Source organism: Meleagris gallopavo, chromosome Z (genome assembly GCF_905368555.1).
Source record: "Meleagris gallopavo chromosome Z, MGAL_WU_HG_1.1, whole genome shotgun sequence".
NCBI lineage: Eukaryota > Metazoa > Chordata > Aves > Galliformes > Phasianidae > Meleagris > Meleagris gallopavo.
Genome location: NC_139435.1, coordinates 73,022,431 through 73,037,195, shown reverse-complemented (window position 1 = coordinate 73,037,195; position 14,765 = coordinate 73,022,431). Strand labels below are relative to the sequence as shown.

General features: G+C 40.5%; 1 protein-coding gene across 1 annotated transcript; it reads right to left on the bottom strand.

Moving 5' to 3' along the window:
- Positions 1-2,182: 2,182 nt before the first annotated feature.
- On the bottom strand, positions 2,183-9,746 carry MARVELD2 (MARVEL domain containing 2). Its single transcript, XM_085213366.1, has 6 exons — positions 8,626-9,746; positions 6,832-6,864; positions 5,561-5,700; positions 4,732-4,903; positions 4,300-4,350; positions 2,183-3,462 (listed from the first exon to the last, which is right to left on the bottom strand). Exons 1-6 carry the CDS (start codon positions 9,625-9,627, stop codon positions 3,346-3,348), a joined length of 1,515 nt encoding a protein of 504 aa, XP_085069492.1. The 5' UTR covers positions 9,628-9,746; the 3' UTR covers positions 2,183-3,345.
- Between the last annotated feature and the right edge of the window lie 5,019 nt (positions 9,747-14,765).

Sequence of the window (14,765 nt, the reverse complement as noted above, 5' to 3'; positions counted from 1 at the left end):
AAGATGAAAAAAAAAAACTGTTAATTCTAAGAAAATTTGCTTCCAGCAGTCACATGCCATACTTTCTTAAGAAGTCCGATTTCTAAAATGTTGAAATGGAAAAACAGGCACAAACCAACATAATCAGTAAAAAAAAGGTAGCAATAAAGCTTCTTTCAGAACAGGAATGTCTTTTATTGTCATGGTAAAGAACCTATATTCCATACAGGAATGCTGGACATAAGAGCAAACTGTGAGTGTTCACATGCTTCAAATCCCATCATAATTTTTTTTAATTATGAAATTAAAAACTCAAAACCAAATCTACTAGGTTTTTCATTAGCACCAGTGCTTGTAGTTGCTATGTTGTTGTTAAAGCTAGTCAACCATACTATGTTATGCCAACTCTTGATTACATTTATTAGACACCGTCTTATTTATTAGGCTGAAGGCATAAGACATTTGTGCAAAAGTGTACAGAGCTAGTTATTAAGTACAGCTTGAAAACTCACATTCCTGGAAAGTGTAACTATTTTTTACTTTTGCCTTTGCTGATCGGAGCAGCTATCCAGGCATTTTCTAAGAGGTAAACTGGAGAATGAAAGGTCTGGCTCCATACACTCATTATCTGAGGACAGGTTTTATTTGAAAGTGTTCTGCTGTATGCTTGCTGATGTATGGATATACTATGCAAAAACCCAATCATGCTAGTAAGGTCACAGAGCAGACTTTTTAGATGTACAGGCAACCATGTAGATCACAAAGGTGAAACTAAAGACTGCACAGACAGACCAAGGCAATAATCGTCCAGTAACTTTGTCTTTTTTCCTTTAAGACCATCAAAAGACCACTTCTTTTCTTTCTTCAAAAGAAGATTCTAACTAGTTCTCACTAAATTTACTCCTCCTTTCTATGCTACGCTTGACTGGCTTATGCTCACAGCAACTAATTCTTATTGCATGAATCTTGATTTCTCCAAAACCTGTGTTGGAAAAATCGGCAGGAAGAGAAACACAATAGTTCTGCAGAGGTTATACAGACACTATCTGAAGGTCCAGAAGCAAGTTTCTCAGAAACTGAAACTCAGATCACTTTCAAAGGGAGGCTAAAAATACAACCCAGTGTTCTTATGGCAGAAAGGTCTACTAGGGGTACAGAATCTTCTCTAAGGCCCTGATATGCCCTCTCCTGAGAAATATGTATTCGTTGGGTGAATAAGGGATTGGCTGGATGTATGGAGTTAGAGTCAACAGTTCAGCGTCCAAACTGAAACCAGGAACAAGTGCTGTCCCTCATGAGTCTGTACAGGGACCAACACCACAAGGTATTTTCATGAACGACAGTGGCATCCCCAATAAGTTTGCGGATGACACTCTAGAGGGAAAGGATGCTATACACGGGGACAATGACACAATAAATACATCCCTGTGAACCTCACAAAGTTCAATAGGTCCTGCATCTGCGTCGGGGCAATCCCCAATACCTGCACGGACTTGAGGACGAATTGATTGAGAGCAGCCCTGTAGAGAGGACTTGAAGACAGTGACTGATGAAAAATTGGATATGAGCCTGCAATGTTCTGGGCTTGCAACCCAGAAAGTCAGTCATACATACATATATTCTTGGCTGTATTTAAAGAAGTTATTACATCCAGCAGGTTGAGAGAATTTGTTGTCTCACTCTTATTTGACCTTCTGAGACCTCACCTAGAACATCACACTCAGGTTTGGGAAGCCCTGCACAAGAAAGATGCAGAGCTGTTAAGGAGATCCAGAGGAAGGCCATGAAAGTGGGCAGAGCACTTGAGCACCTCCTGTACAGGAGACTGGCTGCAATCCATGGTTGTTCAGCCTGGAGAAAGCTATAAGGAGACGTTACTGTAGTGTTTCAATAGATAAAGAGGGCTCCTAAGAAAGGAAGAAAAACTTTATACCTGCAGAGACAGCACAAGGTATAAAACAGGGCAGAGTTAAACTAGACATGAGGAACAAATTCTCTACTAGAAGGGTAGTTAGAGCAGGTTGCCCAAAGAAGTTGTGGATGCTCCATCCCTGAAAGTGTCCAAGGGCAGGTTGGATGGTGCTATAAGAGCTCAAAAAGCAAACCAGAAATAAATCCCAGAGTTAGGTGTATCCATGTGTTTTCAATACTGAGCAACAGTGGCAATATTTTTTAACAATGAAATGATTATATAAACAATGGATTAACATCATTAAGTTGTTTCATTTTTTTTAATGAAACTAAAATGCATTTCAAAAAAATAGTCCATTTGCAATTATATAAAACTGTACATGGAAACTATCAATGCTTCCAGCAATTTTACTAAGTAAAAAGTTTTTTAAAAAGATGTGAAAAAGGATAAAAAGAGAAAATTCACTGGCTTATGTGAAAATTTGCATATATAAACCTATAACCCCAACATAGATGAAAATTTATATTGAATTTATAAAGATACACTCTCGAAAACAAAATATTCCTGGCCTTATAAAAGATGCTAATAATTTCTATTTTGAGAATTTCGTTGTACTAAATCTCTGAATAAGAAGTTCACAAACAGCAGCATTTACATAATAATCTTAAACTGAGCTAAAGCAAAAAGTCCAGTTCCTTGCTGACAGAGAGAAGTACTTTTTCTTTAACCCAGCAGAAGCTTACTAACATGTCCCAGAAATATATGCAGAACATCTAGGTCTACAGCAACACTAGTGGAACTCTAAACATGACTCTTACTCAATGCCACTCATCTTTTAAGGCCACTTATAAGGTCACTTTTAAGGCCACTTTTAAGTTGCATCATCTCTACAGAGGAGCATAAAAACAAAACAAAAACAAGCATACAATCACTGCTTACATAGGAACTTACTCTGCATTAGAAATTCCCAATAATTTCTAATATACAATGGTGTATTTGAAAATACAGCCACCTCGTAGAATTCATTTTCTACCTGCTGAAACTCTTCAGTATGATCAAATACCCTACCAAACCCCAGCCATAGAGAACAATGCAACTCCTTCTGATATTGTATCCTTGGTACAGTATTTGTATGCACACTTTTGAAAAAGTATTTAGAACTGCCTTCTCTAGTGGACTTCCCAACTTATTGTCAAATAAACCACGCTTAATTATAAAAAGCAGAATGTTAACACTGGTATTCTAAACATATCTGACAACTTCATTACACAGATTTATAATTGAATCTGCATACAAAACCTGTCAGTAACATACAACACCTAATGAAGTGATGAAGTGATCAGGTAGCTGTTATCCCCACTGAAAGTATACACATCAGAGAGTAAATAAATATTTTAAAATACACTTATTGATTCAAAAACTAGAAAAATCTTATATGCAAGCTCAAGGCATTGCTAAATTTGTACTTTCCAGTTCATAACTTTATCATAGTCCTGAATTCGTTGTTTTATGTGAGAAAGCTTATTCTTTAGGTATTCACAACGTTCCTTTTTCTCCAGAAATGCAGGATCCTGCCAAGAAAACACAAATCCTTACATTAATATTTATGCTTTCAGTTTTATCCAGTAGCAGTCTATTATCAATGATATTCTTGACTAAGGACAGCATACAATTATATTCCAGAGTAATACTTTTTCTTTGGCCATGATTTTTTATTGCCTGCTTCTTCTTCCTTCACGGAGAGCTAGAGAAAGAAGTTCTGCTTTAATACACTATTAATACACTACTGCAGCCATTTAGGAAAGAGAGCAGTTTTTAAAAAAAGAAGCCTGCAAATGTAAATTATGTTCTACTACATAATTTTTATTTAATATATGTGTTCTGATACGTCTAATATATACCTCTCCAAAAAAGCAATGAAGCTTAGTGTACAATCAATGAATATACAGATGATATAGTATATCCAGGAGTTTGGCTGATGTAATTATTATACTAGAGTAGGAAAAAAGGACACTCACCCTATCCTGGGCTCACATGACAGACTCCAGTGGAGCGGATCTCCAGAAGAGATCCTTCCCCACTGGCAGTCAGATCTTAAGTGGCTCTAGGAGAGGGGCAGCCAGGCTCCACTCCTTCCTGCAGGGCAGCTGAATTGCTTTCACCTGTGCTCCCGTAGCTGACTCACAGCTCGCCTCAGGTGATCAATCAGAGGTTCAGGCCATAATTCAGCAGCCCCATACACTTAGTTAACATGAACACAACTCAAATTTAATTAAAAAGAACAGATACTTCGAAGCCCTGTAATAGCACCTTTGCCTACCCCAAGGTAGCAAATTTCTATCAGAAGTGCTGCCTATTTACACTTTGTTCTTTAGATTAATCAGCAATGTAAAGCTGAAAACACTCACATTTTTCTTCTTCTCATATTCTTGCAGAACTTTTGATATCCTTTCCTGTTCCTGCGGAGAGATATCACACACATTTAAACACACTGAGCATCCTCTGTATCTTCATGTAAACTCTACAAAATACTTATCAAAAGTCAATCTTGTTGATCAAATCTTTTCTGATTTAATTGTACATTTTGTACTTGAGAAATAGTGAAAACAAGTTAACTTTGCTTTATTCAAACTAGAAAGCTAAGAACATGAAAAAAAAAAACAGAAAAACACAAATACATACACAATATCATTGCATTGTAGATGGATGACCAAACAAGAAATAGCATATTTGAGAAAAACTCTCTCCTACTGAACCATTGCCAATGTCACCAGACATTAACCAATGAAAGTTAGAAGCTGCATACTTTCCATTATCCCTTTTTTTCCACAGGCACTCACATATATGCTTCCAGGATGTTGAGGAAGTTGTCTCATCAATGCTTCTAGCTCACTGAACTTTTTTAACACAGCATGAACTTCCACAGACAGTTCTTTGTACTCAGCAAACTGATCATTGAACACTGCTTTATACCGGTCTCGCATTTCATTTGTTTGAATTGCTGGGTATTTCCTTTAAAATAAATAAATATTCAGTGATTAGTGTTAGACATCAGACTTCAACAAGCACACAGAGTCTTGACATCAGTAATGTGTTTCTGTATTGTTTGCCCATCTCGTAATTGCTGAAGCCTTCCTAAATCTGAACCATTGAAATACACGCCAAGTAGTATATAAATCAAGTTATTTTATACTTCACCACAGAATGACAGAATGTCTTGGGTTGGAGATCATCTTAAAGATAATCTGGTTTCAACCTTTCTAGAGTGGGCAGGGTTGCCACCCACTATATCACAGAAATGACAAAAAAAACCCCACCAGATTGTGGATAACATAGAAAGCTTATCCTTTAAAATGGATATTATCAATTTAGCACTCACACAAGATTAGACAAATTTATAAAGCTAAAAAGATAAGAAATTTCCCATGAATACTGCCTGCATCTTCTGTTCCTTTGGTCATTACATGCTAGATTCTAATAGTGTGTTCCAATGTTTGGGTCAGGTTTTAGGGGTTGTGAAGTTTCAGATTATTTATATTACTGTGTCCATGGCATTGATAAAGAATTGTAAGTTTCTGCAGCACGTGCAAAGAAAACATGAATATGAGAAATGATGCTTGTAAAAACGATTCAAGTACTGACTTTGATAAACAAACTTAAGTCACTTACGCTAAGTAGTCTGGCATCACTATAGGTTTAGGAATGTGTCCTGCAGGTATATGACCATTAAGTAGTTCTGGTTTCCTTTCCACTGATTTAAGCTGCCTGTAAGTGACCTCTTCTTTTGGTGCGTCGTCACTGTCAGTATACTAAGTTTGAAAAGAAAAAATATTGTCCCAATTAAAATGACATTTTATTCAAATGCAAAATACAAGTTCTGTAAAGTATGCACTTAATATGAAGACAGAGATAAGAGTCCTAAGCAGCAGCACAAGTAAATCACATACAGCTTTACATATTTTACTATAGTTAGAAAAATCACGAAAGAGTTCTACAGTTTAAAATGGTTATCTTCAGTTTGTTCTAATATTCTTGCAATTAACCTAGTATCTGTACCAGTGACAGCCAAATATTTATTTTGGTCTTGAAAAGATTTGTCCTCTATATCTTAAAAAACAGTTTATGGAAGTTTTCTGGATATCCAGTTGTGGATGAACATGAATCACCCTGTTCTCTAGAGATCCCTTTTACCCTTACTTCCAATATTACAATTTAATCCTTGACACAGGAGTGATGTCACATGGAGTTAAAAAGGCTCCTGACTCAGTACTGAAGTAAGCAACAGAAAAGACTGTGGCAGGATGCTCACAGTATTTAAAGGGAAACATTTAAGTCCAAAAGAAATACTCCATAAATTTTCTGGAAATCATCAACATCTATTGCATTAAAATCCTGTCCAACCTTTGTAGCATCTGCAAATTTGTGCAGAAGCAGCACAAAAATCCTTATTTTGTTGGTATTTCAAAGCTTGTAAGAGTCTTGGAGTAGTTTCACAATAACAGGAGCAAACTCGAATCTGAAACCTAACAATGAGCTTCCACTGGCCCCTCTCCAACTTTAACAGGAAGCCAAAAGGAAAAAATTAAACCCTAAAACCTATAATGCATCAGATGCTTTGCTGCTACAACCATGCCTGCAGAATTCTACGATAAAGACTACAGAACTCATCACTTAATGAAACTGACTAAAAGCACATACTGTCAACAGTAAATCTTAAAACCAAGATGAACTAGCACTAACTTCTTCACAAACTTCTTCCAAATCTTCCGACCAAGAAAATGTTCTCCTGACTATACTAAAGAACTAAATCTAATCTTTTCCAATGAAAACAACAACAACAAAAAACTAATGAAAAAGGGTAGTCAAGACAAGGAGTCACAAGAAAAAAAGAATATGCAACTGGGAATACCAGTAAACAGAAAAATAATTTTGCTTCCTACCTTTCTGTCCGGTAAAGACAACTGTGTTTTCATCTGTCAAAAAAAAAAAAAACAACACAAAACTTTAAGTTTTATTTTAAACAGTAAGTCAAAAAGCACAGATACTTAATATATATTTTGAACCAAGCTGTGGAGATTCTTATGTGTATATAATAAATAATGAACATATTTAGCAAAAGAATGTTTTCAGATCAAGCGTTTTACAGATGTTTGAAGAATGGTGCAATAAAAAAAACACACACAAAGCCCAGAACAAGCACAGCTGTAAGGAACAACACGGAGGAAATACTCCAACCACTTCTCAATCACCTTTAAATTCCACATTCTAGTGACTCACACAGCTTAGCTCATTGCCTAGAAAACAGAGAACTAGCCAGTAACCAACCAGCTACTCTTCTGCACAGCACTCTCTTGATCCTAGTTTATATGATAGAAATGTTAACTTCAAAAATATTCTTAAATAACTAGAATAAAAGAACATGGATAACAATAGGCAAATCACCTAATTCTTGCAGGATGTATTTAAAAACTTGTTGAAAACTAGCTAGTCTCATACATCTACAATTCACTTTCCTAAAGGTGAGTCTCAAGTTTCATGCAAGATCTTGGTAAGGAAACCAACATTAAACAGAAATGCTGAAAATAAACAGAAATACAATCATAAAGCAGATGGAATGCACCTTGCATTTAAATGCTGCCAATTACATAAGGTAGGCTTTTGTAAGCTTCACATGTGTGTATTTTTAAGCTATGTTTTAACGATTTTTGGCAGCTTTTCAGAGTGCTTTCCCATGGAAGAAGTTTTATGCAAGTGACTTCAAATGCCCTGGTTGGCAGCACTAGGTCTGCATGATGACAGTTTATCATTAACTAGGTGAGTATTGAGTGGTTTTAGTATGGGCAAGGCCAGCAGCAACACAAAACAGATGAAGTGAAAAGATGAAATAATTGAGAACTGAAACACCAGCTCTATCATTACTATCAATGTTAGAGAACCACAGAATGGCCTGGATTGAAAAGGACCACAATGCTCATTCAGTTCCAACCCCCTGCTATGTGCAGGGTTGCCAACCAGCAGCCCAGGCTGCCCAGAGCCACATCCAGCCTGGCCTTGAATGCCTCCAGGGACAGAACGTCCACAACCTCCTTGGGCAACCTGTCCCAGTGCGTCACCACCCTCTGAGTGATTATCTGGTACAACTGTAAATACAGCTGAATAGACAAGAATCACTTGGATTTTTGCTTCAAAATGCAAATCAATATTTTACATTCTTGCTGTCATTCGCAGTAGCAGTTCACATGCTGAGAGTGTGGCCTCCAAACAAATGAGTTGCCTTTAAGCCCAACCCTACTAAAAAGCTTAACAGGCACATGATTTGTGTTTTCCTTTGTTTGGAAACACACACACACACACGGAAGTACTTCATCACATGATGTCTGTAGAGAATGCAGTTTTCCACAGAACAGCACCTGTTCCTTACCAAAGTAAATACAAAAAGACTCTGGGTCACATCTTCACAACACCTGTCATTTGTCCGTGACTGAGGATGATGCCTCAGCCCCAAAGGTAATGCCCTGTCTCTGGAGATGTTCAAAGCCAGACTGGACGAGGTCCTGGGCAACCTAGTCTGGTATTAAACGTGGAAGTCAGTGGCCCTGCATGTGGCAGGGGGGTTGGAGATTAATGATCCTTGAGGTCCCTTCCAACCCTGGCCGTTCTGTGATTCTGTGAAGGCTCAGGGCCATACAGCAGACCTTACAGCTGTGCCCACCAAAAGGACCCCCACGACCCACCTCTCGTTCCATCTGCTCCTTCTGCCTCCTGGCTGCTTCGTGCCTCCACAGCTTCAGAGAAACCAAGGCACTAATCAGGTAGATGACCACCGTGACAAACAGGAAGATGATGGCTGCTGTCTGACCTCCTTCCACACGGCAGAAAGACGCATTCATCGGCGTCTTGAACAGCTGGTAATAGCAGAGTCCCCCTCGGTTGACGTCGTTGACGTACACGATGCCGGCGGACATGTACAGAAGGAACATGGCCACGTTAATGCCAAACTCGGTCAGCGGCCACCAGCTGGAGTCGAGGAGGATGGTGCGGTAGTACATGGACATGCCGAGCACCAGCAGCACGATGGTGACGATCCACGCCACGCCGGCCACCACCAGCACGAAGGGCGTTTTGGGCCCGCTGTAGTAATAGCCGCCGTAGGAAGCGTCGTAGCCGTAGGGCTGCGAGTAGCCGAAGGCGTTGTACCATTCGTTGTCCTTGTGCACGTAGGCGGTCACGCAGGCGAAGACGGCGGCGCCCAGCAGCAGCTCGGCCACGCCGAGCAGCCGCAGCAACCCGGCCCAGGACTTCATGTAGCCGTAGCGCTGCCGGTAGGCCTCCACCTGCTCGCTGTACGTCATGCCGCTGGGCGCGCCCGACGAGTCCCCGCGCAGCATGGCCTCGGCCTCCCTCGAGCGGCAGCTGCCGCCCGACCCCGCGCAGCGCTCTGCGGAGCAGCCGGGCCGTGCCCGCGGCGAGCCGGGAGAGGCGGGCGGCGAGCACGGCGTCCCATCCGACACGAACCCGATGTCGGACGTCGTTCCGTCCCAGCCCGAGGCGCGGCCGCGCCTTCCTTTGAAGAAGTTCTTCCACGAGTCGGGGATGAAGCGCCGCACCGGCTTCAGCTCGGTCCGCCCGCCTCCGAGACCCCCGTCCGGACCGAAGGGCGGCTGCAGCGGCAGCGGGGGCGGCGAGAAGGGGGCGGCGGCGGCCCCGGAGGGCGACGACGCGGCGCTCCGCGACATGACTCGCGGCGGAATGGCCCTCCCCGCCGCACCTGCGCCGCGCCGCCCCGCCCGGCCGCACCTGCGTGAAGCGGCGCCGCCATCCGCGCGGGAACGCCGGCACTGCTGCGCGCACTGCGCCTGCGTCGGCCGAGCGCTCTCGTACTGGGCGGGTGCGGGTTGCGGCTAAGGAGCGGCGGGGAAAGGCTGCCGGCTCTGATCTGCGGGACTTAGGGCTTAATTTGAGTTGAAACAGGCAAATTGAACAAGGTCTGGAAGGGTTAGGGGTAGGGAACTGTATTGCAATCTCGTGCTTTTCGCTTAATTTGGAGTCATTAATCTTTCTAGCACGTCTGTTCCAAAATCATGGAATCACAGCATCACAGAATGGCCTGAGTTGAAAAGGACCACAGCGATCATCCAGTTCCAAACCCCTGCTATGTGCAGGGTCGCCAACCAGCAGACCAGGCTGCCCAGAGCCACATCCAGCCTGGCCTTGAATGCCTGCAGGGATCCTCCCCCTTAAAAACCAAGGCTTTATTAGCAGGTTTGATCTCAGCAAGTGATCTTTGTGACAAAGAGCTAGCGCTCAGCTCAGCAGTGTCCCAGCATCTGCTTGAATCCAAATTTGTGCTCACCGGTTTCTTTGGGAATGGATATAAAGGGTCAAAAACTTCAGCAAAGAAATCCATTTCTAAAATTATAACATGGCTATTTCAAGCACCCAGTGCTCCTGTGTCATAGCAAAAGTACTGGAATACATTTCGGATCCAGAAAACCTTGTCTTGTCTCCCATTCCTTCTAAGAGATTGTTAGTGGACACCTAGCAGGGGAGTTGAAACTGGACGATCATTTGATCCTTTTCAACCCAGACTATTCTATGAGTCTATGGGGCATCCACAACCTCCTTGGGCAACTTGTTCCAGTGCCTCGCCACCCTCTGGGTGAAAAAATGCTGTCAATGTTCAATTCTTTTTTCTCAGGGTATTGATAAAAACTTAGCAAATTACCAATGAGAACTCATCCTGACTCCAATTACAGAAACGTGAGGCTTTGTAAATGATGTTGTGGTTCAGAAGGTGCAGCACTGTGTCATGCATGTCATCCCGTTAGTGAATCATCTGTAGATCAGTATAGGCTTGCAATAGAAATAGGAGTCAGCATTCTAACATCTAACACAGAGAGGAGCTGCAGTGCTACAAAAAAATAAAACTGTGCTTCAAAAAATTGTAGTGCTCTGAGTAGTCTGATAGGCAGAAATTCCACAGAATAAAAATCAGTGCTGCTGTCTGATTTCAGATGAAGCTCTCATTAAAATACTCCCATAGTCCCATGGATGTGTAACTTCTTCAGGGGATGTAAGAAGCATTTCCCATTGTTTCTTTTCCACTTCTTTTTCTGAAGAGGCATCATCACCGTGCCAAAGACAGATGGCTTAAACTGCTGTCTAATTACTGTACTGTGCCTGAACAACGTAGCTCCTGATGAGCAGATCACAAGTCATCCAGAGATTTTAATTTCAGTTCATAAAAGCCATTTGACAAGGTTAGAATCACAGTTTTGCTATTGGTGAACTCATCCTTTTCTTGATGTTGTTTTTCCAAATAAGCATTTAAAACGTAACAGCTAACAGTTGCATCTCATTAGTAAAGAAATCTCTTGCATCATTATTAAATTGCTCTGTCATTGCCAGAATTATATTTTGTCTTAAATGTGATGGTCTAAGGACAAAGACTGCTCATGGATTGGAATTAAGAAGTAATGTGTTTTGTTAAATGGGTGGTATGTACTTTAAGGCACTGAAGCCCTTCTTCAGAATTCCAAGAACAAAAGCTTCCCCAGTTTTTCCAACGATATCAGTTTGATAACATTTACCAGCGAACCACGTTCTGCTCTGCTAGAGTGGGTGTAGGTTTATCAGGAGAAAGAGTGAGCCTTGGTTTCCAGAAGAGCTATCAGCTGATACACTGCTCTGGGTGTGTTCTCTACTCTGGGGAAAATAATGTAAGAAAACCTTGGTTCACTCTTTCTATTCAGTGGGAAAATATCTATATTTGCCAAAGTAAGTCTTAAGGTGACCTCTAATTCACACATATGATCATTAATAATACAGTATAAAAACAGTAACAATTGTTTGTGGTAACCATGATTGCAGCTGTCTGCATTTACTGGGTAAATAATACACAACTGATTACGTATGTGTGATAAAATTAGATAACTGTAGTTGCACTGGGTTCATATGCTGTCACACACAAAAAGCTGGGTAGATGTTTGTTGCTTTCTGCAAAAGCAAAATTTGCTTCTTGCACAGTGATATATAGTTATGTTTGGTGCTTGTCTGTTCCGAAAGGTTATGGGGCAGCTCTGCACATGTTCTCTCTTTTGTAGGAGCTAAAAGGTTGTTTTACTGCTCACTAGTCTGTCTCCCTTTACAGTTCTCCAAAACACTGTCCACCTTTCTGCTATTACAAAATCTGTACTTGATGCATTCAGCCTCTGTAAATTCACTTTTCTATCAGTTTCTTATATATGAGTAGAGTTCTGTTCTTAAACATTCAGAAATTGATTCATAGCATTTTGGTATTAACATTGTAAGTTACTCCAAAAAAAAAAAAAAAAACCTTCTCTTTATTTCCACAGAAGGTAGAAAAGATACAAGGAGCGCAAGAGGAATTTGATAGAGCAATTTCTCAGATATGAAGTACTGTTTTTCAATATAGTCACAATCATAAACTGATTTGTGCGGCTGTCCAGAATGTGGCTTGTCTGTCATGTTACTGTCACCACTGCTGGTCTCCATAAAGGTTCAGCAAGCATCGATAGATGTCAGTGGGTGCAAGCTTTAAAACATGGGAGTTTTCAGCCCCACACCTTTGCTTCACATGCTCTTCCATGTCAGGCGCCGTTTTTCAGTCTGCTCCTCTGCTGCCATCTGTCACATGGCAACAATGTGGAATGGAATGGAATATTGGTGGGAAGGTTCAACCTCTGTTGTCATACTGCAAGCGTTCACCCCTAAGATTGTGGGCCAATATAATAAAATGGCAGGCATTACTTTCAGAGCAGCCCTTGTACACCTCTGCTGGACAACCCACATGATAGGACAGATCTCTGCAGAACCGTATTGGCATCTTTCCTCCACTGCAGGAGTTAACCATTAACTCATCCCTCCCCACTCACAGTCCCTTTCCTGTTTATTAATAATTGATCAGGCTTTACTAATTAAGTCCTTCTTTCAAGCCTAAAGCGTCTTTTTAAAAGTGTCTGAGACATAATTAGAAGCCCTTTGGAAATCTGGTAAACTCTATTAGTTAGCTCTTACTGCTTGCTGATCTCTTTCAAGCAATTTAAAACGCTTTAAAAAGCCTTTCTCAGATAAAGTAGAAAAAAGTCAAAGTTTGCAGTGCATTTAAAAGAATGTGTAATGTGAGGCAATTCAGTAGTAAGCAGATGTTTCATTCAGAAGATATTTAGTAAATATATAATACTTGTAATATGTATGTAAGCCAGCAGTTGCTGTTCAGACAGCTGGGTTACCTCTGCTGTGTTAATTATTTGCAATAAAAGACTTTGTGTAAACATAGTCTTTACAAGACTTTTAGCTAAGGTCTAAACATCCAGATGAATGGATATGAATGGAATCATATCATATTCTGTGGGGGCAATCTACAAGTATGTGTTGGTAATGTGATAAGCACAAGTAGATATAAACTGATTTTGTATACAAAACAATTCAAATATATACAGGACCACTCCAATAAATTTATGAATTATTTATTTTCCAATGTCTTTAATCATCTGTGCATTGCAATCCACCCAACGTGATACTGGAGCTTATTTTTTTTCAGCTGAGATTGCTTCCCTCCACGATGCTGGGAGACTACCACTGATTAGGCATTTCAGCAGGTAAACCTGATACTTAGTTTCCTTAAGAACACTATTTTTTATTAAATTAAGGAGGAAAAAAACAACTTTCATACAAAAGTTTCATATACACCTGTTATGTGGCAGTTTTATTTGCAATGGCATCACTTTGTATTTTGTCTCTTAAAAGTTTTTCCAGATGAAACTTATCTAGTAGATCTAGTAGAATTTTAGTAGCAACGTTTTAAATAATCTCGTTTATAGTTCTTGTTCATCTTTTTCTTTAATTGTAACAAGTATTAGTTTTCTATCCATTCTTAGTTTTCTGATTGCATGACATGGCTCAAATCTATGTTTTTAGAATCTAAAAGACTTAAGCAAGAACAAAATTGATTGGGAAATGTTGGGAAAATTGAAAGGGAAATGTTCTTTGCCCAATGTCAAGACACAAAGCATTAACCTGGAACTCTGCTGTATTTTCATCTGGTGAATTGCAGAGGTACAAGAAAAAATCATAAAATCATAGAATCCTCAGAGTTGGAAGGGACCTTAAAGGTCATCTTCTCCACCTCCCCTAAAAAGCAGGGTCATCCACAGCTCCATCACGTTACTTAGAGCCAGCCCCTCCAAGCGATGCCTCTGGTGGGATCCCCAGTCCCAGCCTTCCTGCTTTCCTGATTCTTCAAAGTTCAGCACTTTCCACATAGGCCAGAAATTCCATGGAGTTGAGTAATAATTTTAATAGTACTTAGTACTCGTGAAAGGCTGCACTGGCCTATCTATGCTACACTCAAGCACAGATGCTCTTCTCCACGAGTTCTTCTGATTCCATGCTCTTACTTCACCACCACAGCCTCACAGCCCTCCAGCACGCACACAGAGAGCATGGCAGCATTCTGGTCCCACAAGAAAATAGCACACTCACAGATGTAATGCAAGACAATACTCCTGCATGTCATTTTAATTCATAAAAGCAATTTTTATATCTTCTCCTTCTCCTCAGTAAAACAAGTTTGCTCTTCTCTTGCAGCCACTCTACTGAAACATATGCAAGTCTTCTTCGTCATTATCAATATAAACATTCTCCATGCTGATTATACTTATTCATTTTAAATGGAAAACAAAAAACCTGGAACTCTGGCCTCACTAAATGTATTACAAGACAGCCCCGTGCATCACCTTTTTTGATATTAAAAAACAATGTTAACAACAACCACATTCTGCTGTGCTAGTCCCACCACAGCAATTGCACTTTCATACACCTTATGTTGCTCTTGGTACTCTCTTTTGCTGTC

Bases quoted from the DNA above. Each gene is read 5' to 3' on its own strand.
- MARVELD2 (XM_085213366.1), bottom strand. From the start codon at position 9,627: ATGTCGCGGAGCGCCGCGTCGTCGCCCTCCGGGGCCGCCGCCGCCCCC. The intron at 6,865-8,625 runs GTGGGTCGTGGG...TTTTTTTGACAG, and splicing joins AGGAGCAGATGGAACGAGAG to ATGAAAACACAGTTGTCTTT. The intron at 3,463-4,299 runs GTGAGTGTTTTC...TTTTCTTGGCAG, and splicing joins AATATGAGAAGAAGAAAAAT to GATCCTGCATTTCTGGAGAA.